Source organism: Anser cygnoides, chromosome 10 (assembly GCF_040182565.1).
Source record: "Anser cygnoides isolate HZ-2024a breed goose chromosome 10, Taihu_goose_T2T_genome, whole genome shotgun sequence".
Classification (NCBI taxonomy): domain Eukaryota; kingdom Metazoa; phylum Chordata; class Aves; order Anseriformes; family Anatidae; genus Anser; species Anser cygnoides.
In genome coordinates this window covers 8,558,655-8,585,980 of record NC_089882.1, presented here as the reverse complement: position 1 = coordinate 8,585,980, position 27,326 = coordinate 8,558,655, and the positions used below count along the sequence as shown (strand labels likewise).

Here is a 27,326-nt window from a genome sequence, read left to right as displayed (position 1 = left end):
GGTGGGTTCAAACCCCACACTAGCATCAGCCAGGCCCCAAAACCAAGGCACCCTTCGCCTTCAGATGGGAAAGGTGTTTTCTCATCCACCCCAAAGGATAACGCTGTCGCCTCCCTGGAGGTACACCCCATTTATTATTCGGTGAGCTCCCTCAGGCTTGTGCAGTTTCGCAGCTGAAGGCACCACAGCTAATTCAGGGTGGGCAGACGTTACTGAGGTTGAACCAAGGACCAAACTTGCTCTTCCATAGATTTTTATCTTCTCCACGTTGTAGAAGGCTAGCGGGATGAGAAGGGGAACATTTCCTTAGCCTTCTGCTACAGGAAGCAGTTAAGGACCCAATCTCTTGGGAAACCGCTGGATTCCGAAGGTATTTGGATAAGCTTATTTCATCTTCTTTTAACTATTATTCCTGGAATCACGCTGCTCTACTTGGCATTTAAGACCAGATGTCTTGCTGTATTTCTGCCCACCAGAAGGTGCTTACATGCCAGCGGAGGCTCCAGTTGGCCTCCGCCACAGGGAACCCCTTCATCTGGAGGAATATCTGGAGGAAGGCTTCATCCGACAACTTCTGCAGGATGGTGGTAAAAGAACGCCAGCTCCTTCCCTCCCGCTTCGAGGCTGCCCCACTCAGGCGTAACCCAAAGTCGGTGCCAGCTCAAAGCTGCCCGACGGCCTCTCAGAATAAGAAATAAGCCCAGTAAGAACAGAGCTCCGCCTGGGTGGCCGCCTGGCTGCGGTGCAGATAGAAAAGCTAACACTCCAATTAGGCCAAGCGCAGAAATGCCCTTTTTGCTCTTCCGAGTGGTCCTCGAGAGCCGGGCGCCGTGCCAGGGCGCTCGCCATTCACCGCTCACGCTGCGCCTCTCACGAGGCATGCTGGCTCCGCATTGGCACCTTGCACTCCAAAAAACAATTGTTTTTTTTTTAAAAAAATGAAGGCAGACAGTGCTCTCAAGGCTTGTTATCATGTGGGGAGGGCCACAGGTGTGCTCACGGCTTGGAGAACTCAAACCTTGCCCTTGTGAGAGCAGGCAGATTAACCTCTGAAGGGTAAGGAGGAGGAATGACACCGCTTCCTAAGGGTCTGAAAATCCATGGGGTTTGTGGAAAACCTCGCTCTGAGCACACAGGATAGAAAAGAGTTGAGTTTTGCACACAGAGGAGATGAAATCCCGAGATGTCACATGATGGAGGACCCAAGGCACCTCACCAGGGGTTCTCAGGAGAGGTAATGAAGGTGACAAGTCCAACAAGACCCAAGGGCAAGAGCGCATCACATGGCTGAAAACCGCATGAGAAACACCTACGCGACTCACTACCACAGCTGCGAAGCCACAGACTTACCAGCATTACAAAAAGTACAGGTTTATATCGTTGTCAGCCCCTCCCAGTGCCCAGGACTGGATTCACAGGAGGATGAGGGCAACAAACGGCCCCCACCAAAGCAGCCAAGGGGAGATGCTTCTCCTGGGGGCAGCTCACAGCCCGACTATCTGCTGCAGTCCTTCCCGAACCAGGATCTGAGCTCTCCAGCCCCCGACCAGCGTGGGAGCCCGCTCCAACATGTAATCGGAATTCCAAGCCTGGCTCTGCTACAGCAACGCCACATTAACAAATGCATTTTCCTCAATTTGTCACAGCAAGCGAGGTATGAAATAAAAACCTTTCAGAATCTCCCAAACACACGGGCTCCCCCCACTCCCAAGCCTTTTGCAAACCAATGAAAATCGCGTAAAAATAAACTGTAGTGCATTTTATAGGGGAAAATAACTCTGCTGCAACTGGAAACATATAATCTAGCTTTTCTCTAACAAAACCTACAGGAAATGGCTCTGCAAAAGTTAACTAAGTGATACTGAACTTTCTCCAGAGTGTCGTATAGGAAATAACACCGCAGCAATGACTGCCCGATTTAACCTTTTGTCCAGACTACGCTACAAAGCCGTAGCACGGAGGTATCTGGCTGATGTTAACAATCCTCTGGTGTATTCTGCAGGAGGACTGCAGCAGAGAAAGCAGGTTATCTCACACGTGCTCAGCAAAACACCCCCGCCAGCGCAACGCCCAGGCAGCCAACTGGTGATGGAAGACTGAATTTTACGATTTTCCCCTTCTGTGGCTGGCAGTCAGCATTTATTGGTATTTATTTTATTTTTGTAAAGATGTGAAGAGTAACGGCTGTCTGCAAAGAGCAGGGCAGATGAATGCACCCTGGGCAGTGCAGACACACCAAGGGACCCCATCCCTCCAGCATCTCAGGGCCAGCCCAGCCATTTGTTAGGGCCCTCAGCAGCAGCACCTCTGGTTGAGATCCCCCCCCCCAGCACCACATTTCTCCATCCCACCCCTGCTTTCTCCATCCCACCCCCACGGTCCCAGGAGGGCCTGCTCCACACTGCAGTAAGTGCTGCGGAGATCTTTCACTCGCCGGGCATCTCAGGAGCAGCACATCTGCCAAGAAATCTGGTGTCAATATTTGCCTGGAGCTCTGCAATCACGATTACAACAGCTGAGCCAGGCTGCCCTCCATCCTTTCTCCCCCACTGCCCTCACTCTCCCGTTTGGAGAACGCATTGCTGCACAGACCTGGAATGAGCCAACTTTTCAGCCTTCTTTTCATTTCTTTTAGCAGAAAAGAGGAGCTACAGCATAACACGTGCACTTCGCCTGCTGAATCCCCAGCATCTGACTCAGTCATCACTCCACATGAAATATGTTGTCTGGGGAAGAAAAAGGCAAGGAAAAGACACCAAAGCATTTCCACATTCCCACAAAGCTTGGGTTTCTGTGCAACTGCTAGCCTAAGTGTTTAACCAGGATGGAGCTCCCCGGGAGCCACGGGACACACTCACTGCCTGCCCAGGTTAGCCAGTGGGAAAACACTTTGTTTTCTTCAGCAGGCTTGACACAGCCACCAAAGTTGCTCCAAAAATGAAAAAACACACAGGGGCACGAGCCAAAAAAATAATCTAGAGCAGCAACGTAACCCTCGGTTCAGGAGGCTCGCACTAAAACACTCAGCGCTGATTTTAATACACCAAATTGCCCGCTGGGAGGGAAGCCAACGCTCAGCGAGAGCGCAGCCGGCCTCAGCCCTGGGCTCGCCGGTGGTTTTTTTGCAGCCCCACGCTTACGTGGAGTCACGTGAAGACGATTACATAAACTGTACCTTTTCCATGAACACCTTCTCTGGGATAAAGGTTCTCATTTTGCTCCGCATAAAACCACTCTCCACATGCTTATAAGCTTTAATTGCTAGGGGAGCACATAAAAAGTGTCCAAATAAGTCTATTTAATGGTTACACATTAACTGTCCTACACCTCCGGGCTTCTGTTATCCATATATTTGCAAGATCAATAAACTCCTTATGAGTAAACTTAAGGAAAAAGTTGCTGCTGAAAAATGTTCCATTCCTATTTACTAATAACTTTATTAAATTCATTAGAAACTCCTACCTATACCTGAAGCTCCCTGCTCGTGGAAAAGCAGGCTGTTTCTCAGCACAAAGAAAAAGAGAAGTGTGTTTCCCCCTCACTCAGACTTGGACACGTGCCCACAAGGTAACGCAAGAGCAGTGCAATTCCAGGCTGGGAAGGACTTGGCTAAAGCAAAGCGTGTGCGTGAGCCTGCAGAGGCAGAGCCCCTCCGAACCCAGGGAGAAAAGCCTCCAGCGAACACCGGGAGCCTGGATAGCCAGAAAAAGAGAAGCTGTCTGCGTGAGGACGGATGCGTTAGCAGAAGGTTTTAGGGAGCCGCATCCAAAACGCTTATCGGCAATTAAAGCTAAGGTACCGTTCCCAGTGAACCCACACCTCTGGCCTCCACGCACCCATGGGGCCCCGTCGGGCTGATTTGGGGAGGTAGTTGCAGCCCATGGGTGCCACAGCAGGGCAGGGAACAGCATCCACGCTGCAGGGACAGCTCCATCAGCTGCCTGAGTGGCACTGCAAGGTACAGGGATGCTCCAAGCATCTCTGCAGAAAGGTAGAAAGGGTTTTTATTTACTGTCCTGTGCCCAAGGGCCATCAGCAGCCTGGTGCTGCCACACTGCTTTATTTTGATGGCTACAGCTCACTAAACACCTGCTGAATTTTACCGGGGGCATTTAGAGATGCCCAAAGACGCAGCAGCGGAACAGCAGAGAGAAGGGGGAGAGGGCAAGCAAGACTGAGCCAGGCAGCCTGAGAGTGATTAAGTGTTGATCAAATCCGACTATTTCATAAAGCTTCTGGTATGCCCGACCAGCTTCAACAGTCTCCACACTTTGCTGTGAAATCCCTGTGATATTTATGAGAAGTCTGTGAACGGCTCCTTTATCGCCTTTTTTACTCCCCTTTAATAAAGGAAGTGCAAAGCCTGAAACAGCTGGGACGCCCAAGTACCATCAGACCCAGCGTGTTTCCAAGCCATGCACGCAGCATCTCCCGGCATCTCCTGACCCCTATCCTCCCGGGCACAGGTAACACAGGTAACGCGCTGCCCTCTCCCTGGTCCCATCCCTTTTGCCCCCCCGTTGCTGTACAAAGCCACGCCGGGCACGGCAACGTGCATCCCCCTCAGCCCAGAGAGATCTCCCCCAAGCAGCTAGGGGTGGCAACAGGGAATTTCAGGGGGCAGAGTGATGCCCAAACCCCACAACAGCAGAGGAAGACCACATAGGGTTCCCAACCAGCCCCTGCCCATTAAAAAAAATAATCCCTATTGTTAGAGTGCAAGCACTGCCTGTATTTCACACCAAATAATACGGAGAGGACGTTATAAAGATGGAATCGCTTACAATTGGGTGGGAGGAGGATTATAGAGGCTATTGCAATTAAAAACAAACTAGACAAACAAATAAGCCCCGCTTCCCTCCCCCTGGCCGCCGCTGCCTGCTCTGCACATGTTATCTGCAAACCACGGGCAAAGCAATTCCCCGCTCCGTGCTATTTCACAATCTGCTCGCTCTGAACCTTACGCTACGTAAGGAATTAAACAAACATTTCCTCCTTTTCCTTCTTCGGGTGGTTTCCCCCCCACTCCCTTTCCAAGGCTGGGATCCAAAGTCCAGCCCTGCCCGGGGCCAAGGCGTGAGCAGCAGCTGGGGCTCCCCATCCCCAAAAATCCTCCCCAAAAAGAGGAGAGCAATGGGGCTCGGCACCATTTGCACAGCAGCTCGTGATCACCTGGGTCGATTCCTCCGGCAAACAGGCAGCCCAGAGCCCTCCCAAAATACACCAAGGACAGCCAGGGGGGAAGGAGGGCAATACTAAAAACACGATGCAGAGATAACAGGCACACTTTGCAGAAGTCAATTAAAAAGGCGGTCAGCCCTAAAGACAGAAATCTTCAGGAAAGCAGACTTCGCCCGCTCCTTCCACGCACGTTACTTGCTGTTACACGCAGCTGCAGCAGCAAAGTCTCGTGAATAAAAGCCTTTGCCTTAATCTGCTCTTATTTGCTACAGGTTTACATTACAAATTTGGGTTTTATCTGCCTTGGAGAACACTGCGAGGGGAAGTCGAGCACAAGATGAACCACGGCGCCAAACGCTGCTGGAGACCTAAGAGCCAGGTTGTTTGAATTTTTTGTGGCTGCTGCTATTTAGTGGCAATGCCTAGTTACAGCTTGGGATAAAGGAAGCTTTTGTTAACTACCTGCTCTCTCCCTCCCTCTGCACCTTCCCTCAGGGTTTTGAGATCACATTAAAAAAACACATCCCAAGCTCCTCAAGAGATTTTTCAGCAAAGCCAAGGCTGACAAGACTTGACATTCCTGAAATGTTTAAATGGGAGGAGAGGGAGAAACAACAACATTTTTTCAAACCCACTTTATACATCAGACACAAGCAAAAACTGGCCCGGGTCCAATTATAAAAAAATATATTTGCGAGATCATCTTAAATACTTTAAATGTTCTGGATTGAAAAAAAAAAGAAATCCCTCGCTGCAGAGCAGATACAAACCCCCGCGCCAAATGCTGCGCATTCCTGGGGGGAGCTGCGGAGCAGAGGCATAATCGAGCCCATTGACAGGCACCAGCCCCGAGCCCCATGGCCGGCGCAGGCCACCCATCACACGGGACATGTCCTAAATACAGCCTGCACATCCCAGGAAAGCTCCACAGGGACCAGCTGTCCCTTCCAAAAACACAGGGATCCTGGAAAATCTTGGCTGGGGGACTCAGGAGTACACTTGGGATTAAAGATCTTTGCTGACTATGGGGCAAGGAGTCAAGAAATCCAATTTCAGCTAAATACCAGGGAGGGCACACCGCTATCAGTAGCTGTTTCATTAATTGATTCACACACTGGCTCATTTGGGATATTATTTCAGGCTGGAATCTCACTTGCCCGATGCTTCTGGAGAAAGCTGGGTGAGGAGCAGGGTCCCAACAAAGCATTACAGCCTGTAACAAAACCCACTGAAGGCGATGTGGGAAGCAACTGCACGTGCTCCAAAAGCTCCCACCACCCCACACGTTGGGAGCAAACACCCTAAAAAGCCACGTGAGGGTGGGCAGCGTTTCCAGAGACACATTACAGGGAACAGACGGGCACTGATGTCCGGTTATTCATCCTTGGTTTGCATTCGTCATTGGTTTGCTAGGGCAGAAATTGAGGCATCAAAGAGGGCCGCAGCGTTCCACTTGTGCAATAAACTCCTTTCACCAACATCACTTCACACTTTCCAGAGTGCAAAGTTCGCGCTGATATTGTTGGCTTTCTCACTTGCTGCTTTTTGGCACTGGCCCGCCTGCCTGGCTGTTGATTAATACACGATCAGGACGTTAGAGGCCTTGTTCCACAGCCCTCGCTGGCTGCAAGTCATCTTCCAGCAAGTGCTGTCCTGGGGGGGGGACAGGCAAAGGTACCTGCAGGAGCACCAATGTGTTTAGGTGCTCCTACAGAATACTTAGAAGAAAACAAGTCATATATTTCTACCAGTGGGTTTTACAGAGTAAGGGATCATCACTATCAACGCGAATATACTCGATATTTTTATCTTTCCTGTGAGGAGAGGAAAGGCTGGCACTGCTCAGCCCGGAGGAGGTTCAGGGGAGCTCGTTCTCTGTAAACACCTGAGGGGAAGGTACAAAGGGGACAGAGCCAGGCTCTCGTCAGCGGTGCCCAGTGCCAGGATAAGAGGCAGAGGGCACAAACCAAACACAGGAGGCTCCATCTGAACACCAGGAAGCACTTGTGTGCTGGGCGAGTGACGGAGCTGGCACAGGTTGCCCAGAGGCTGTGGAGGCCCCTCCATGGAGACCTTCAACAGCCACTTGGACGAGGGCCTGGCACCCTGCTGGAGCTAGGGTTGGCCAGATGGCCTCCAGAAACCCCTTCCAACCTCAGCCATGCTGCGAATCCATGATTTTTGCACAACCTAACAGCATCACAAGTCACAGCTACACAGCAAAGGCTGCCTAAGTACACCAAGAATGAGAAAGCTGCTATCATTTTTGGTCAAATGCCTGCTGGCTGGGGTTGCTAGTCACCAAAACAAGTTGGCCATCAAATCCTGTCTTGTGCATTCCCTGGGAAGCTAAACACAGGGCATTACTTCAATATAAAATTCTAACTACATGCTTGAAAGAGAGACTACAAACACTTTAATTGTAAAGAGTATCAAAAACACTCTAGTTGTTTCAGTCCCTTTCATGCCACATTAGTAAGTTTGTCCTTTTATTTATTTATTTTTAAAGATTTGCTTATGATGGAGATGAGCCCAACTAGAAAACCAAAAAAAAAAATCAAGAATCCTTGAACTCTGAAGCAAGTTTTATCTGAGTCTGGGCCTGCATCTGCACTGAATGCAGCCCAGCCAAACAACATTTTTCCATCCCTGTTTATCACTACCACCTCGTGCTCCCCCCCACCAGCACAAGGTCATATCAAAATCTCTACCAATATCCCCTGGTTCCTTAAATTGTTGAGGATCTGGATTTCCATCAGTGGGATTACACGAGATCAGCCAAATGTGCACATGCTACAGAGAGAAAGGACAACACGTCTCTTTAAAACCCGAGAGTATTTTTCATTTATAAATAGTTTACATTTTTGGATCCAGTGGCGGACAACCCGCTTGGTCTGTACGGAAACCAAAGAAATATCATGTGTGAGCACTAACCACAGCGTAACAGAGATAATAAACAACAGACAGGCAGCCATATGCAAGGAGGCTGGTGCTTGCGGTAGGGGAAGCAAAGAAAAGGAAAAAATTCAGCAAGCATCACGCAGCTGAATGTTGGATTTCAGACAGACTGGCAGAAGTTTGTGGTCCTGTTCCTCCAAGTTAGACTACAGGAGTCACCCACACAAGGAAGCACGCTGAACCCTGCCTTGCTTCCCTACTCTTTTAGCACCTCTCAGGCTTCAGCAGACTGTCTCCTCTGTGCTACGGAGAGTCACTACCAGGTACCTGCAGCACAGAGGGACACAACAAGTCCATGTGGTCACACAAAGCATATGGTGGCCCCCAAAGCTATACCATGGGCTAACCTGCACAAAAGAAGGTCAAGTTCTGGTCCAAGCCAGACCTAGTGTACTCTCCTCAATTATAAATGAGAGGACTATAAGCAACAGGAACCCAAAACACGTTGTGTCTGGCAGCCACAGAGCCCACGGGACTGTGTTAGGAAGCAGCTCAAGCACAAGAAGGCTGCATGCACATGGAAGCTGCTGCAAGCAAAGCACCTGAACCTGCTGGGCCCCTTGGAAGCCTCCGGCCTCATGGGCTTTGCCAAGAGTGCTAAGCAAGCCTCCTGCCCCAACTTCTGCCTTCACACCAAATAAACCTGAAACGGATGCAGACATCTATCTTGTCCATGCTTTTACAAATGTTTTAGATAATGTCAAACAATATCCCATATCCCACATCCCACAACAAAGACAAGTCCTTAAAGCAAGCAGGACAACTCTTTGCTTGCCAAGCACAGGAACCTGGACCTGGGGCATCTCTACTGAAATTAGGTAGGAAGAAAAATTCTTTAAGATATATACTTTCCAGATTTTGCAAACATTTACCACATGCAAGAGACTTCACGGACCACTCGCTCCATGACAAGTGTGCAGACACCAAACCCAGAAGAGTCTCAGCACCCATCTCCCTCTTGAGATGAAGGCTACGGCCAGATACGCTTGGCCGAACAAAGGTTTGTTTTCAATTATATTTCAGATTCTTCTAACAATAACTGTGTGGCGTCTGGCACCAACACATCTGAGCCTTTGAAGTGGTTCTCAGCTTCAACAGGAACATGGGGGAGGGCAAAAAGGGAATCAATCAGCAATTTCGGCTCCAGTCAAGCCTCCTTGCTGAGGAGAAAGCCTTAATTCCACAATCCCTGAGCACACCAGCTAGCAAAACAAAACAAAAGCCACACATTCAAGCAAAAAAAAGCAATAGATCTGCACCAGGGTTGCTGCTTTAACCTTTGGAAATAGGCTGTGAAGTAGGTGGGGCAGCAGTGCCGGACACCACAGCCTCCTGTCTCCCAAAACCTGCACTGTCCGCAGTGCCAAACCCATCTCACCATCATCCTCACACCTGTAATGACACACTCGTGGGAAGAGACATCTAATATTTAAACCCCAGCACTATCAAAAGCTCTGTTAAATAAGCAAAGAGGAAGGCAGAGAGCAGAACAGTGTTGTGTTCCCCATTCAAATCCCAATTAAATTCCAATTGCCATTTCAAAAAATGTCTTTTGCTGAAAACAGCGTTTTCCACAGTGATACACAAAGTACGGCTTGGTGCGATTTACTTTGCTTCATCACAGAAATGAAGAAGTCTTGTCAGGAGCCAAGAGATGTTCAAACGCTCCTTGAACAGCATTTAAAAACTAAAAGAGCAACCCTCCCTGCTCCATCATTTGCATTTCTAGGCAAAAAATAAAGCTTTTTCCTACTGAGCTCTTCTGCAGAAGCTCACCATGAAGGTATGTTTGGAGCATGCGTGATGGCCTGGACCACACAGAACAGCAACACTGGTGTTGCAGGGTTTAGGCTACGTGGTGCTTGTGGCCACAAACCCAAATCTCTTCTCAGTGTGCTTGGGAGAACATCCCCACGGGATCCAAGCAGGGCTCACAGAGCGCAGGTACACAGCTACTTCCCTTTCACCTAAGTCCATCTTCAGAGATCTAAACCCCTTTTCAGAGCTCACCTTAAATGACATCGGCAAGACCACACGGGAAATCAGTGCAAAGGCAGGGCAAACCTCACTTTTAAAATGCATATCTTCTTTATCTGTTCGGTTCAAATGAGCACAGTGTGGTTTAACAGCAACAAGGTGGCAGAGCGGAACAGCTCCCAAGGATGGTGGTTTTGATTGGAATGATGTTCATTTAAGAAAAGGGATAAAAATGCCTTATTCATTTTCCCCAAGCCGCGTCCAAGTCCTACCAAGTCTTTTTGTTAGGTCAGGCAGTTTCTGGAAGCATCTTCTGGCTCAAAACATTCCCAGAATTTCAAGAATCTGCTCCACAAATCTTGAGGCTGTTTTGTTCAGGAATGCTGACATGTGGGCAAAGGGAAACCAAACCGTTCCCTTCAACGCTGCAGAAAACTTTAAAGTCTGCCCAAGATGAAAAATGCAAGAGTCAAAACTTTGAAGGAAGTGTGGGTTTTCTGCTCAAAGGCAGCTGCATTTCAAATATCGCCCAGAACATGATCTTCCAACAAGGGAGCGTGGCCGTGCCAGGACAGCTTGTGTGCCTAGCAAGGCTGGTGGCCTCCATGCGCTCCCCTCAAAGCGGGGCCGGAGCTAGAAATGAATAAATAAAACAGACTTCCAGATCAAGTTTTCTTGGCCTTCACAAAGCAGATGATCGCGCTGTGAAAAGCTCTTGGCAGAGCTTCTTCTCCCCAGACAGGATCCACCCACTTCCCAACGCCTCGCCGTCTACAGACACCAAAGGGCAGGCGTGCACTTGGTCTTCTGCTCGCACAGACAACGCTCCCGTGTCGATAACCAAGGAGGGGACTTACACGTAGTTGTGAGGGTAACAGCACTATCTGGTTGCTCCCATTCTCGCCCCAAAGTCACACCGACTGCAAGTAGGTGATTCAGCTGCCTCCCTCGCTGAGACGTCCTCTAGAAATACCCACTGCATCCCACAAAAAGCAAGAAAACTAAACCTCTACCTTACACCTGAAGGCCAATATTTATGGGCTTACACTAGGTGAGATAAATCTTTCAATTCTTTAATTTTTCTTTTTTTTTTTTTAATTTTGGGCCATTTTCAGGCTGTGTCCATGCTCCCAGACCTGCGCAGGAATCCTGCAGATCTCCCCTCCAACCCAAGCAGGACCCCAAGAAGGAACAGCTTCACACCTCCGTGGCCAGCACAGCCTGGTCGCTCCAGGGCCCTTCAAACAGGAGGGGAAGTAGCTCTGCATTTCAAAGCCAAAAGGCGCCCTGCGCAGGAAAGCTGTCAGCAGGAATTTCAGCTGTGACAGACTCAAACCTTCCCAAAAAAGCACATTTTCAACCCAGTCCCAGTCCCGCAAGGGCTGTTTATTGTCCATCACAGAGCCGCATCAGGAAAACAGCTTCCAGGGGTTAAGAATTTTTTCTCCTGCTGGCCACAAGCAGCAAGGTCACCCTGCAGCAGCGAGCCTGAGTGCTGGGCAGGCTGGGGACGCGATGGGCAGAAGGGAGATGCGAGGAGGGACGCATCCTGCCCCTGCGAGGCAGACGGTTTTATAGCCAGGGGTCGGGATTACTCAGGAAACCAGAGAGGAAGTAATTGGAAATTGTTGGACAGGGGAACTTCCACATTTTGTCTCCAAATGTGCAGGCCTGTAGCCTGTGATGAATTCCTCTTATTTCAGCCGTGCCTCTCACAAACAAAGCTAGAGCTTTGTGGTTTAATTAGCACGCAGCCCCAGAAGTGTTCCACTCTTGTTTCCTCCCTGCCCAGAAAGGTGGATTTTTGTTGTTTTGACTTTTTTTGAAAGTCATAACAAGCCTGAATGGCTTTGTCATGCACAGCCTGTTCCTGAGCAAGCCTCACGCTGGTGTTCGGACTTGCAGATGGGGAGCTCCAAACCCTTGCCTGGGAGCTGGCCGGAGAGCTCGCAGCTGGAGGATGAGGCAAGGGCAGCAAACGGCAGCAAGGGAGCCAGGCTGGGAGCAGAGCGGCAGCTAACTGGGAGCACTGGGGCTGCAGGAGGGGACCGTCACCTGGGGACAGCAGCAGGACACGCAGGGGAGGCGTTGGGGAAAAAGCCTGCACAGTCCACACGAAAAAGATATCCTGGCAGCCAGAGCAAGCCCTGGGGACACACGGATGATGAACACAGGATCCTGCGTCCCTGCCAGCTGAAAGGACAGCTCGTCAGGCTCTTGTGGAGCAGACCACAAAGTGATAGCACTTGAGACACAAGTGCTGGAGACTGGGAGCAAGCTACACTATAGTAAACAGCTCCGGCTGCTATCCGGCATCGCCTGGGGACGCTGCACAGCCACGTGGCCCTGCCGTCTCCTTACAAACACTGGGGAGCCCCCAGAGCAGGACACAGCCCCCAGCACCCACCCCTGCCTGCAGCGATGCTGCCAGGCGAGGGGGACGCGCAGGCGCCCGGGGCCATCCCATCCATCTGCAGCCGATTGCTCAACACCCATCGGGCCGGGAGGCACAAAAGCCTCTCCTTCCTGGAAGCTCTGCTCCGAGATGGGAGCAGCGAGTCGCCAAAAACCATTCCCAGCTGCGGCCGCCACAAGGGCTCGCTGCTTTGGCTGAAACGCTTCCTACCACGGCCCCCAGCGCTGCTGTGTGCGGAGAAGTGGCCACGCTGGTCCCTGGTGAGGCCAGGATGCAGGAGATGCCACCACTGGTACCTGCCTCAAAGCCAGCAGAAGACCAGGGAGAAGTGAAGCCAGCTGTTGTTTGAAGCACACAGTACAAGCCAAATACGTTCTGTCAAATGCATACAGCTTTCTGTCCAAGGAGATTAACTCAACGACCAGCACACGTCTCCACCAGTAAGTTCGGGAAAAAAAAAATGAAATCAGAGCTCCTGGAAGGGGATCAATTCACCAAGCCACTCCCCTCGGGAGCTAGGCTTAGCCCCACGGAGATAAATTCAGACAGACACATTCACCGAGAGTCCCGGAGCTGAAGCGGGGCAAGCACATGTCCCTGCAGAGCAGAGATAAAGCCAGGCAGCTTCTTGCTCGAGAGGCAACAAACCAAGCGACACCACTTGAGATGAGAGCACTAAAACCAGGGTGAAGCCTCAGCTCTGCAGTTCTCCTCCCAGAGCAGGACCGGCATCTCTCCCATTCATGCAGAGAGTTGAATCCACCTAGGCACAGCTTTGTTATCTTCATTAGGCTATTTTCTAGCTGTCTGTAACAAGGAATATAAAGAGGTCATTCACCTGCTCTTGTGAACAGTCATCCAAATACCAAGTTCACTGATCAGCTTTTGGGTGGCAATCCGCTCGATCACAAAGGCTGGAAAGTGGGAAGCAGGACACAGAAAGGGTTTATAACCATGTGAAGCAAAAACAGCACGGAACTCACAAACTAAATCAGAGAGGTCTAAACATGCACGTTATTTACTGGCTTAATGCAGCACTTATGTGCCATACTCCAGAAATAATCCAGCGACATTCGAAAGCCAAGAATTCTTACACAGACTTGTTTGGTTTAAGAAGGAAAAAGAGGAACAGAGTTGTTTATAGACCAACATAGATAGGAACAGCACAAGAACATGCTTAGCAAAAGAAGACTGGAAAGTACTATGACATTTCAAAGTGAAACATCATATGGTTTGTTTAAATCTCCTAAAACGGGACAGGTCTCCCTGTTTTGCCAAAACAAATGAAGCACAAGTGTTGCTCTGACTCTGCCCCCTGGCTCAGGAGGAGACAAAGGTTTATTGTGAGTTGCACAGATAAACAGAGCACGCCGATGCTGCCCTGGCTCTCCAGCAAGGCCAGAGGGAGGCGAGCGGAGGCTGGCTCCCCTGAGCCAGCAGGACTGTGTCCCCACGCTGCCCCTGCCCACGCCATCACCAAGCAGGAGCTTGGAGGTAAGCAGGGAGCCACCAGGTGCCACCCAGACCCTTAGGAGAGGCCAAGTCTCCCTCTGCAAGCAATGGGGTGCTCGGTGCTGCCATGGGCATGTGTGTCCCCACCAGCACCCACACATCTTCCTGACCAAGCCCAAAGCAGCCACCTTGTGCTGAGTAAGGCGCAAATGAGGGTCACCGCTCCAGAGGATTTTAATTCTTTAAGACCTGTGCTAAAGGAAGGCGGCTGGTGCTCTTTCACAGCTCTTGAACCCACAGCCTGGCCAAGCATTACTTAAAATAAGTTGCTGAAAACAAAGCAGAGCTGCTCAGGGCTGCTTGAGGCACTGGCGGAGGCACAGCCAGCTTTCCCCATCTTCCCCCAGCTCACACACACAAAGAGGAGGAAGGAGAGGCAGCAATGTTTGGACAACTGGAACATATTTAGGGGTGATTTTTCACAGGGCCTCCAGCCAGGCAGTTTCCTCTGATAGCCATTTTATTACCCGCAACACACTTCACAGACCAGCAGCTCTCATATCCACAGGGTCAGCTGTCCCAGCACCACTGGGGACATCGCCCATCACTGCTGCAGCAAGTTCTGCTGAGGGGGCACCCACAGCACCTCCAGGAAGCAGCTTTAAATGCTATCTCCATCTGAACACCTTCCTCCTAGCCCTGGGCACATCCCATTCAACCCAGCACTCCTTCAGCCCTGTGCTGCCGCAGATGCTTGCCCATGCTGGGGAGCAAGCAGCATTAGCTGAGTGTTCCCACCCACTGCCCAAGTACCAGCCCACTGGCCAGCCATCACTTTTTAGGACTGTATTCTACACTAGATATAATGTGGAAAACCTGTGTTTACATTGGCACATGGCAGGCTAAAACAGACCAAGCGCAGTTACAGAACTCCCAGCCTGCACAAAGCATGTCCCCAGCTTGCAGGGTGGCATTTTGCGAGAGGCTGGTTAGCAGATGGCATTGATGGCCAGCTCCAGGGCAGCGAGCATGGCTGGATCCGTATCCGTATGCCAGGAGAAGCAACGCAGCCCCAACTTCATGTTTTATGTCTCATTTCCTTCGTGCACCTGAGGGCTTGTTCTGCCTCTCTGCAGTGAGCAAGGAGCTGCCAGCTGGAGGTGGTGGTCTAGGGAGCCGTGTCATATTTCAAGGTTTCACGGCCAAATTTCCACTGAACTCAAGGTATGTGTTCCCTAATCTGAAAGGATTCATCTAAAAATAGGCACCTTCACTCCAAGTGAAGCACTCTGTGCGCTGCCTGCCCGAGGGGGTAGGGTTTAAGAAAAACGCATTTCAGACCATACCTCTGCAGATTTCCAACTAAAGTTGCAATTGCCCAATAAGGCTCCAAAAAAGACGATGATGAACTCTGCAAACAAACCATCTCATTACAAACATCAGTATCACAGCTACCATGACACATCCTCTCACACACAAAACTTTCGCTCCAGAACTGAGCTTTAGCCAGCTAATGCATTTTTAAATGCAACTTATGCAAGACACTGGAATACGTGTCTATGTGTATTTTAAGTCCACAGCTCTGTGTAAAGCTGTTCAATACATAAAGGACCTCCGAAATACTTCTCCCGCTGAAGTTCACGCAGCACTGCAACAAGGTACAAAGCTGCCACAGCACCGGTGCAAGCAACACGCACGCTGCCTGCGTGTCCAAGGCAGGTGCCATGAACAAAAACCAGGCAGGTGGCCTCCTGTCCTCCAGGTCCTACTCAAACTGAAAATGCAACCAACAGAACCGGAGCAGACTCCTGGACTTTGGCACAACACAGTATCGGCTCTTGAGAGGTGCCCCCCAAAAAAGGGGGGCCTGCTTCTAGACTCCCCCAAAATTAGACAGCTGCATCTGGGTAGACAGTGTGCTGAAGAGCTAATGAGGGAGTGCAACACGTTACACATATCGTGGTCCTGTGCTGAAGCTGGAAGAGGCTGGGGTTGAAGGACTTGAACTGCAGCGCAGCGTTTGGTTAACCATTAATGGATGACTCAGCTACAACAATAAAACACGTTTCGCGTTCTGCGCTAGCACAACAGCACCCTGGCCCTTGCCTCGGGCCCCCGTGCACGGTAAGGAAGAAAAAACACTTGGTAGCACATCACTTAATAGCTGAACACACCAGGAAGTGCGAAAAAGGGCTTCTCAGCCCTTCCCATCTTCCCTCGGCTTCCCTCACGTGCCACACTGAGCTCGCAGCAGCACTCTCTGGTGCTCCTCACCGGTCTCGGTGTGCTCTGAGCCACCTTTATATGAAGCCTTATACGAAGTCACCCACGCTCTGAGCGAGGTGCTAAGTTCATGCTGGCTGCTGGGCCCACAGCCCGGATCTCACGCGGGCTGTGCCTTCCCGGCAGCGCCAGGCGAGGTTATCTCTGCCCCGACATCGGCAGGATGAACGGAGCCGCGGTGATTAGGTTAGCAGCACAAAGTGATTGCGTTAAAGGCTGATGAGCTGAGCTAACTCAATCCAAGGTGTCTCACAAGGCAGCCAGCAAGATCAATGCAAAGCCCCGCGGGCCTAACTGCGAGTTTCTGGGTGCGGTTGACACACAGAGTCAGGGACGAACACCGGGTTTTAACACGGCTGGTGACAGAAATGAGCGCCACCAGGCAGCTCTGCCACCACTGGGCCTTCAAGGCAAAACCCCGACCCCTCCTCAAGGGTTGGGGGCAGCCAGAAGCCAAGCGTGGGCACGGCCTGGGCCTAGTGGCACTGCAGGACCGCCAGGAGCTGCACTTCGCCACAGGAGGCTCAGAGCACCCACAGTGGCTGCCACCCATGGGAATGCCATGCCAGCAGGCCCGAAACATGAAGGGAAAGCCAAAAAGCACTGGGGGAAGCAGCCAGTCTCACAGCTCCCTGCTTCATCCCTCACCCTCCAGGCAGGATCTCCTCCAAGGCCCAGGCACCCCCAAGCCCCTCATCTACAGGGCAGTTTGCACAGGCGAAGACAAAATATTGAGCTGCAACTATAACATTATGATGGTTGTTTTTCCTAAAGAACAATTGCTGGTGTGTTTGTTTTTTCGGATGCCTACTGAGATGCTCCTTTCCCTGCCCTGGGAATTCTCCCTCCGCGGCTCCTCCTCCCCCAGCTCCCAGACCATCCATTCTCATTTTCAGGCTGCACCCATTGTAAATAGCACTGAATATTAACACAGCCCATTGAGCGCTTGCTCCTTTTGTATGGGACCCCTGCGTTTCAAATTGCAGTCGCTGTGGAGAGGAAAAGCCTCAAAGTGATTAAATGCCATGAAGTTTCTCAAAAGAAGCGAGGACTAGGCAGGGGAGGCTGCAGGGGTCCTAGAGCCCTTCACGTGAGGCCAGGGACTCCCGTAACAGCCAGAAAGGCTTCTCAGCGGTGATATTTTGCATCTTATGAATCTCACATGCGCATCTAATCCTGGTCTGGTCGGGATCACTCCTGCCCTAGCCGTGGCTCAGTCAGGGATTAAGATGAGAAGATCAGACAGCGGTCGGGAAGGGCCTGCTGCTGACTGCTGTTCTCCAGCAAGAGCCAATAAATATCACGGCATGCCGAGGGTGGTCAGTGAATCCACAGACACATGTTCACAGGCAGGGCGGATTTATTTGCAAGCGTGTGCATTTATTCGTGCCTGCGGAGGCATCGCTCTGCGAGGAGAGGCTCCTCCATCACCCCAGCCAAGCGGCCGCCCCAGCCCGGGGGTTCAGCCCCAACCACCTCCCCGGAGCAGCCCCCAACTGCATGACCAGGCACAGTGAGAAAGATTACTTAACGAACATTAAGTAATCTTTGTTCCATTATTTCTGCAGGGTTGGAAGCGGGACATGCAGGGAAGTGACTGAACCATGCCACCCACAGGATCTATCCCCCCAGAGCCTCCTCTGCTAGCTCTCCTTGTGTCTGCAGAGGGGCAGGGGTTACTCAGGGGGCTACAAGTGACCCGCGGCAATCTCCAGAGAGCACCATGCACACAGGCAGCAGCAGAGCGAGTTTCCTACAGATTGCCACCATATCCAAAGAAGCTACCTAAAAACGTAGGAGAGTGCAGCAACAACATCTGGCACGCGAAAGCCCTCACTCAGCAAGAAATGTAAGTTCATAGGTGATTTTGAGCACAAACATCCTGGTCTCATTGCCTGTAAAAATCTCTCCATGCATGTACTTGAGTACAGCAGGGCTCCGTCCCAGGCTCCCAGATCGAATGCACTTTCAGGGCCTGTGGCCAGGCATCCGCAGGACTTCCAGGAGCACCCAGCTCTCCAGAGAGCAGCAGCACCAGGCAAAACAGAAAACACCCTTGCAGCAAGTGCCTCAGGGCAACGTATCCATATATCCAAACCCATCTCCCTGGGAAGACAGACAGAGCAGCACATCACCCAAATCCCCCAGGGAACCTGCAGAGACCCTGCTGTGCTCAATGCCCCGCACCTGCGCCCACCCAAGGGCAGGAAGCTCCATGCAGAGCTCCCCCCTCATCTCCACCACCAACTGGGAGATGCTAGAGGACTTGATCCTTTCTATTGTTTTGCAAACATAACATTCATAGTCCTTCTGGGCTGCTGTGCTCTACCTCTAAGCATGGATAAATTCTTCCCTTGTGTAACTTTAAATCAAGAGTAGCTGCACTCACATGCATGAGAGCTGCTCTAGAGGGGGCCAAGAGCAGAACTGGAGGTGTCTGAGAAACACCAGCTCTGGCACAGCATCTAGCACAACAGGGGGAAACCCATACATCCTCCGGACACATGCGCCCAGTATCCCGAGCACTTCATCCAGTTGTCTGGGTCACAACACCACAAACTTGCTTAGAAGATAAACAAGCTTTCATTCCTTCAGACCACACCAGCAACAAGTGAGCTATCATATCATGCTGCACTTCCACAGCCACAAGCTTTCTCACCATAAGAAGCTATACCCAAAAAGCAAGTGCTTTATCACTAAGAAGTAGAAAAGTCCATCCTCTCACCACTCCTGAAAAATTAAGATAGCACAGGAAGACAGGAACAGCGGATGCTGATGATGTGCCATGGCACCAACAGCGCTGGAGCCCTGCACCAGGCTTTTCAGAGCATGAAGCGTTTTGTACTTAAGTTTGGCCCTAAAACTTGCACTGCAGATAACGCTCTACTGTAAATCAAGCCTTCAGGCCGAGTTTGACACAAAGCACCTCCAGAGAGAGGCTCCGGGAGGAGAACGCAGCAGCTGCCGGGTACAGTCCGTCAGGCAGCTTCCTCTGCAGCCAGGGGCTTTTTGCTCTGTGCTGCGGCTCTTAGGAGGGCTGCGCGGGTCCTGCATAGTGACACGTCCTGCGCACTGCTAGAGCTGGCTGTGCTCAGAAGCGCACGGCATGTCACCCACCGCCTGCTTCTTTTTCTTTTAAGAACCCCCATCTGTGCCACGCTGCGCTAACCGTGAGCGAGTGCAGCACGCTACCCTTGCTGCACATCACTTATGCCCTCTGAAAGCCGGAGAGAAAAATTACAACTCCCAGCCCTGCTGCCAACAAAGAAATAACAATAGTTTCAAAAGATCCCACTGCTTTTCTTCAGCGCTGATAGTCCTGTTGACAAAATACACAGCGATTAAGTCGGTTCACAACGCTCCCCAGCGCGCAGAGCCACATTTCCAGCAGCCCAAACAAAAGCTTTACCTCAAACACACTGAGATCCGACCCGAGCACTGCGGCACCAATTAGGAAAAAAAACAACTACTAAGGAGGGATTTTCAAAAGCACACTAACGAAGCCAAAGCACAGCCAGCACAAGCCACTGCACACGGGATTTCTCGTCCTCCTACGAGCGATCCCATCTGCGGAACGGGTGCCTGGGCTGGGGGACCCCAGACCCCAATAATCAGCCCCTGCCACTGCTCTGCTAAACGCACCAGTGACCCCCTGCATTAGAAGTTAGCAGTTATGAGCCTAGCAATCACAAAAAGCAATAGAAACAATATTACTCTAAAAACCAGAAGTATGTATAACAGCTTAAATGGCTGCTTTTTATATCGGCTTGGGAAACGGAAAAATGCTCCAAGTTCTGAATTGTCAGATACGAAAGCCATCACAAGCTTCCTCTTTAGCTAATTCTTTGGTTAGTTTAGAGTTTACGAAATGACAAACTGTATTTTGTCTAAGTGGCTAAAAGACCAACAGCCCACAGGCTGTGGATTTATTTGTGCAATTATTTCACCAATAAAGTTTAAACTGAACTCTGAACATTCAAAAACCCGTTCCACATGAATAAGACACTCCTGGGCATTAGCACTCCTGAAAAACACAACAATAAATTTGTTCAAACTGGGCTCTTAATGCGTTGCTCCGCAGGAACAAAGACGGACTGTCCTATTTTAAAAGGAACAGGGGGATTCTGGAATTATGCTGAAAAGATTAAGACTTCGCAGGAAGGCTGAGCGAAGGAGCCGTACTGTGCAGGAGCACGCAGCAACAGGTGAACATGGCGAGGCAGGCTTTTAATAGGACGGGCCACAGGCTCCTCTCGGTGCGACAGCGGGTAATTTCATGTAAAACAAGGCATTTCTGCGGCCAGCAGCGAGTAACGCCAGGAGAACCTGACAGCCCCCTAATAACTCTTCTTAATAAGAAGTTGGATGATCTCCAGCAAGACTTCGGTGACCGCCTTCTCCTGGCAGAGTTACGGGGTATCTATTACAGCTGCGAGCTTTATAGATTCAATAATCTATAAATCTGCTCAAACGGCCGAAAGGCGCAGCAAGCCCAAGAGCCGAGGCGCTCGTTCCTCCTCCTTTTTGGATCCTGGTTTCCAGAGGCTATGCTAATGGTCGGGGGCACTTATTTTTCTAAACCTAGGAGCGCACACGGGCTCTCTGCTCAGATACACGGCAGCTGTCAGCCGGACTGAGCTATCCGAGCCCGATTTGTCACCCTCGGCACCTCGGCTGCCCGCAGGATGGTGCGGCGGCACAGCCACGGCTTTTAGGGACAGGAGTCCTGCTGTCCTGTGCTCGGGGCTACACTCTCCAAATCACCGCTTTAGGGGGGAAAAAGGAGCCGTGGCACACGCCCAACCACCAGAAACCTAACTACACGCTGAGCAGCCCCCCCAGGACTCCGATAAACGAAGGGGAAGCGAGGGGCGGCGGGCAGGACGGCAGCCGGCCCCCCGCAGCTCGGGGCCCCCCGCGTGCCCCCGGCCCAGCACCGTGCGCCCCGCGGGGGCCGGTTTTGGGGCAGAAAAGGCCGAAAGCGGCGGCGGGGCCGGGCGGCGATGCCCAAATAAGGCCTCGGAGCCGCCGCTCGGCCCGGACCCGGCCCGGGACCCACCGGGGGGCGGCAGCGGAGCGGCCCCAGCCGGAGCACGCAGAAAGGGCTCGGCTTCTAAAACCCAAGTTCTTAGTATTTTTTTTGTTTTTTTTTTTTTTTAACCCCCCAACCACAGACACCCCCTCCCCACCTCCGCAGCACCCCCCCCCCCCGGTACTCACACGTGCCGCGGCCAGCGGGGCAGGTCCCGGGGCACCTCGGGCAGCGCCAGCCCGCCGCAGCCCAGCAGCTCCGCGCCGCAGGAGCAGCCCCCGGGGCACTCGGCGGCGGGCTCGGCCGAGCCCAGCACCGCCACCAGCAGCACCGGCAGCAGCGCCGCCGACCCTCCGCCGCCCGGTAACGGCCCCGCCATTTTGTATCCGGCACCGCCGAGCGTCCGGAGCGGCAGCGGAGCGGGGGCAGCCCGGGAGCGGGGCGAGCGGAGCTGCTCAGCGCCGCCTCGCCGCCTGCAGCATCGCCAAAGTCTCACGGCACCGGCGTCCGCGGCCCCGCCGCAAACGCTTCCTCGGCCCGCTGCTGCGCCCGCTCCGCGCCGCGCCGCCGCTGGAGCTCCCCCCGCGGCCGGTGGGATTCCGCCGGGACTCCGAAGCAGCGCCGCCGCCGGGACTCGAACCCGCGCCCTCCCGGCCCCGCCGCTCCCTCCTGCGCTCGCCGCGGCCCCACGTTGGCCGCACCGCAACATGTAGCCGCGCCGCCCCCCGCCTGCCCGCCCATTGGATGCCGCCCGGGCCCGCGCGCTCCGCCATTGGTGCCGGGTCGCCCCCCCGCGCCGGTCCGTCTGTGTCAATCAAAGCCGCTAAGGCCCGCCCCCCTTTGCCACTCCAGGTGTGAGCCCCCCCTCCCCGCCGTGCCGCTCTTAAAGGGGCCGCGCCCGCTGCAGGACCCCCCAAAAAAACAGCGATTTTGGGTGTCCCTCCGTGGGCTGCCTCACTCGAAGGCTCTCCCCGGCCCTGCTATCACTTTCCCCGAGTTACTCGAACGTGCGTGGCACGGCTGCGCTCACCGTACACGCGTGTCCTGCACCAATTGTCCTATTTGCCAATGTTTCACCCCAAACCTAAGCAGCTCCCCAAATTCCCCTCTATTTTGGAAAGACCCCATGTTTTGCCATCCTATGGTGCTGCCCACATCTGTGAAGCCACCCTGGTCCCGTGGGCAGGCAATGCCCGGGGTGGGGAGGGGGCACAGAGGGGTGCAAGGGGGCTGTGGGTTCCCGTGAGAGCACCCAGCCCCGAACCAGCCACATTATGGCTCGTTAGGTAGCCACAGCAAGATCACGTTGGGCAAAACCCACACTAAGGCATCAACACACACGTAGAGGCTGCTCCCAGGCCTAGCAGAGAGCACCCAAGTGCCCTTGGCCAAGCGTGGATGCGGCCCATGCAGCATTTAGGGGAGGAAGCCCCCGGCGTGCCCCATGCCCCACAGCGCGTTCACCCATGTGTGCCTGCGGTCGCCGGGCAGTGCCCCATGGGAGGCAGCAGGCCAAAGGCTTCAAGGCCGAAGAAAGGGAACAGCTACACCAGGACAGAGGCACGATGCTGAATTTGCCAGTGAGCCCAGCCAAAGGCTTCAGAGCCGAGGGGGTTTGGCTGGCGAGCTCCCCACCAGCCGCTGCCGCTCACAGCGCGGAGCCCCCGCGCCGAGGCCTGGAAGCGGCTGTGCTCGGCGCGGGACGGGGTTTTGGCAGCGCCCCGAGCCTAGCGTGGAGCATGAAGTCATGTCTGCTCCGTACCCGTGCCTGGAAGCCTGCCCGAGCCCAGCGCGTGGGGAAGAGACGTGCCCGAAGGGAGCCGAGCGCGGGGGCTCGAGAGGAAACCCCCCCCGTGGCTCCCACCGTGCCATGCTGTGCCGTGCCATGTGTGCCATGCCATGTCGTGCCATCCTGCACTTCACCCCGACCCAGCTCCATGCTCCAGGCCTCGCAGAGGTGCTCGGGGCTGCCCCACACACTGCAGCCCACACTGCCAGCACCTCACAAAGCTCCCGGTCGTGTGTGACCCCACTGGGTTGAACGTCTCGGCCCTTTCCTGCAAGTTTTTGTCATCTTTGCCCCTAAAATAGCTTGGTTCCTACTTAATTCCCTTTTTTTTTTTTTTTTTGGAATTCCTGCTTAATTAATTCTGCAAATGACTTGCAGGCAAGGAATGCAAGATGGGAAACATTGTCATCTACTGACCGAAGAGGGGTGGGGATCACAGGGCAGCTGTTCAGAGCAGTGAAGAGTTGGGACTTCCCAAGGCTGGACTTCAATATTCCTGCCTGTAGTCCCAAAACTTGGCAAGGACCTTGCGAGTCAGTGATCACAGCGATCAAATCCTGCTTTGATGATGGGAGGGAAAGTGTGAGAGGAGCTCAGCTTGTTTCTGGAAGCTGTGGCCCTGATGGAGGACCTTCTCATCTCCTGCCTATTCTCTTCTCCTGGATTTCTTACAGATTCATCAATGCAGTAATTAATTTCATCAGACGCAATGCACCAGGGATCTTTTTGCTTGCTGGGGACACGTTGGTAGTTACAGCAATGATGGGTGTGAGCGTGCAGTCAGGCATAACACGAAGCCTTTACTGCACTAAAAGTGATGCTCTTCTTTCTAACTCATGTCAGAGACATCCCTGATGGGAAAACCTTGATACACTGACACATATCAAATTCACACAAACAGCAAGTTTACCATCATCAGGTGTTACATTCGGTTGGTTTGGTTCATTGTCGTTAGCTAAGGAACACGTGCACACTGGCACGGCGCACAGCCAGGTCAGGCAGCCGGTCCCCACCTCGACCATAAACAACAAGAAGAAACATTAGCTATTACGGCCTAACATTTCCCTTTTCTTTCTTTTTTACTCTTAACAGTCTGCTTGCACAACAACCGTTTGACCTTTGGGACAGCGTTGAGCCTGTCAGATGGCAAAGATCACCAACAAACCGAACGCTGAACTTCTGCAAAGGCTTCACCCCACCCAGCGCTGGGGTGACCAGGACCTTCAGGCGTCCCGTCCCACAGAGCCTCACCTTCCCAAGGGGATGCTCAGCGGTGTCGGTGCCCTCACAGCTGACAGCAGGGCCAGGAGGGCCCCTGTGGCAAGCTCACCTTTCAGCAGGCACTGCGTGTATTGTGTGGGCCAGCCCTAAGTCTTCCCGGGCAGAATCAGTAGGCATTATTTATAGACGGAGGCTTTCACTAGGTAGAACCTGGGGGTTAGGCTTTTGTTATGCTGAGCGAGGAAAAAAAAAAGAGAGAGAAAAGATTCACAGTGACTCGGAGTCTTATTTCAGCCTTCGAGAACTAGAGAAAATAGGAGAATGGCTTAGGTTTAGTCCTTTAATTTATTTGAAAGCTGTTTGCAAACTACGAGCAAGCAGCTCCTGTCCCAGGGGAGGGAACCTGGAGCAGGAAGGGTAGATGTATCACAGAAAGTAGTGCAGTCTTATAAAAATATACATGCAATTAGAAAATAAACCTTTAGCTCTTCCGTGTGGGAACCCGAGGTTTAAGGCACTTTTATGGAGCGGCTTTCTCTTGCCCAGTGGGGAAGGCCTCATGAAAATGAGAAACGCTTCTGTCTTTCACAGTGGTTTCGAACCTGACACCTGGGATTTTTAATTATTCTTGCAACCCTGAGCAGAGCCCCCACTGATTTCATCTCACGTGCTCAATCCAGAGCTCTGGCATCACACTCTGCCACCACAGCTCTCCCCAAACCCGTGCCGCATCCCCTCACCTTCGCACAGCATCGCCGTGCACTGGAAAACAGTCCCCAGCACCAGCTCCCTCGCCTCTCCATCGCTGCCTGTGCTAGAGAGGAGTTGTGTACAGCATGGAGGATGCTTCTTCCTCGAGCCTCATTAAATCTAATTAAATAGCTTACAAAAGTATTTATGAAAACAAATTTTAAAATGGCAAAGGCATGCCAACAAGGAAGATATTTCTAATTCTGTCGGTGTCTTTTTGCGGATTTGGACTCGGTTCAGAAAGTGCACACTTGGAAGGTAATTGCTGACAGCATGCAGAATCCATCAAGCTATAATTAACACTCTACTATTATTCTAATTGCCTCACTCAAGCTGCTGTGTTTTTTAATTGTAGAGCAATTTGCCAATAGAGAATTTAATTGCAATACATATTTTATACATTTTGGGACAAAGTACCATTATTTCCACTTCAGCAAAAATGTTCCTCAGTTTTTAATAGCTTTCTTTATTCTTTTCTAGGATATTTTTTGCCCGATAAAGGAATATGATTGCAACCTCTTATGAAATTAGTAATGATATAATATACAGGAGTGCCTGGAGGCTTCAGTTTGGATCATGACTCTATTAAGCTAGGAACTGTACATACACGTAGCAAGACACAGCCCTGAGGAGCTTGAAATCTAAACAGAGAAGACAAACTGAGGTGAGAACAGAAGCATCATCCCTGCTCTACAGATGGGGGAACGGAGCCGCGGAGGACTCACCTCGGGCGACCCTGTGCTGCTGGGGTGCAGCCAGGAGCTCACGCAAGCCCTGCACAGGGCACCCTGCGTCTTCATTGTGAACTTATTTTCTCTCTCCTGCTTGCTGGCAAACGTGCATCTGTCTAGGTGGATTTGAAAACCATACCTCCTAAATAATTTCTAACAGTCTAGTCCCTGCAGTCGCGTTTTATGAATGTCTTGGCTTTCAGAGCAAGCGCTGAGCAGGAGCTCCCTGCCCAGGGTCTCTGCAGAGCATCCCCGTGGATGTGGCACTCTGGAGGGACAACTGTCACACTGGTGTCAGGCTTCCTGAGTGACGAGATTGGCTTCTCCTGGAGCCAGACTGAAGTTCAGAGGCAGTGAAAACAGCAAAGAGCAAACCTTAGCTCATGTTGACCATCCTTGCATTTGGCAGTTTTCCCTAGCTCTTGCTTAGTGCTTTTACCTGCATGGCCTCAAATCTCTCTGCAACAGTGTGAATCTTCTACCAATGTTTGTGACAGCTCTCTACCCAACACCAATGGTGCTGAGATTTGTAAAGTATCTGAGCACCCTGGCTGCAATCCCTTGTGTTGTTCCCGCAGTACGTTGATATGTCCATCAATGTTATCATGGTGACAAGTGCTTGAAAAGGTCGCAGGAGGTGTGTTGTGGGGAGAGCATACAGGATCACGGCGATCATTCAACAATGTCATTTATACACAGCTGACAGTGGTCTTCGCTATCAGCTGCTCATGGCAAGCTGCTCGGTTTGACTGCTGGCAGCCAGGCTGTGAGAGATGCCTTCCCTGGTATGACCAGCTCAGCCGAGGCAGCAGCATTCCAGAGGTGTGTTAGCTGGTCTGGTTACACCAGATCTGCGAGGACAACGTTATGGCTGCTTGCCACCCAGAGCTGGTCTCTGTCTGCCTTGGATCCCAACCCTGCTCCTCAGAGCTTGTTCGGTCGGAGCAACGTGCGAGGTGCATGACGTGATCCAGGAGTGCCTACCAGCAAGGACTGACGATAACATCACTTCTCACTGCTGTAATGGGCGAAGCCAGCTCGGCTTAGCAGGAGGAGGCAGTATACGACAGCGAGAATTAAAGGACGAGATGATCAAGTGAAGCTTCAGTATGGGGCAGTGGCAGTGCTGACACAAAAGTTTACCTTGGGCTCAATCTCCTAAGAGCTTGCCTTGCGGTGACACGTAAACCTTTTCTTCCCTTAAAAGTGGAGACTTGGGCTTGAACTCTGGTCCTCCAGGAACATGAAGTCTTTGATCAAGACCAGATCACTCTTCGTTAATGTGAAAGTTCAGTCAAGTAGCTGCTGTCGTTTCATTTTTCACAGGCAATGAGTTAAATTGCTTTCCCGGCCTGGGACTGGCAGGGGCAGTTAGCGAAAGATGGTGCAAATAGCTAGATCCAATTAACTGAATCCATGTTCTGTCACAACATTGCCATCCTTTTTTCCCTCTCCTGAAGGTCTTGTTTTAAAACTTTTGCATAAATGTAAGTGCCTCGTCTGTTTAATTATAGACTCAAAAACCACAGCAGCAAT

General features: G+C 51.9%; 1 protein-coding gene across 1 annotated transcript in view; it reads right to left on the bottom strand.

Annotated features, from left to right (window-relative positions):
* Nucleotides 1-22,023, bottom strand: part of LRIG1 (leucine rich repeats and immunoglobulin like domains 1) — an 87,578-nt gene extending 65,555 nt beyond the window's left edge. The window contains exon 1 of the mRNA XM_048074790.2: nucleotides 21,488-22,023. Within this exon, the coding sequence (XP_047930747.2) occupies nucleotides 21,488-22,008 (521 nt within the window). The 5' untranslated portion in view covers nucleotides 22,009-22,023. The remainder of the gene's footprint in view (nucleotides 1-21,487) is intronic.
* Between the last annotated feature and the right edge of the window lie 5,303 nt (nucleotides 22,024-27,326).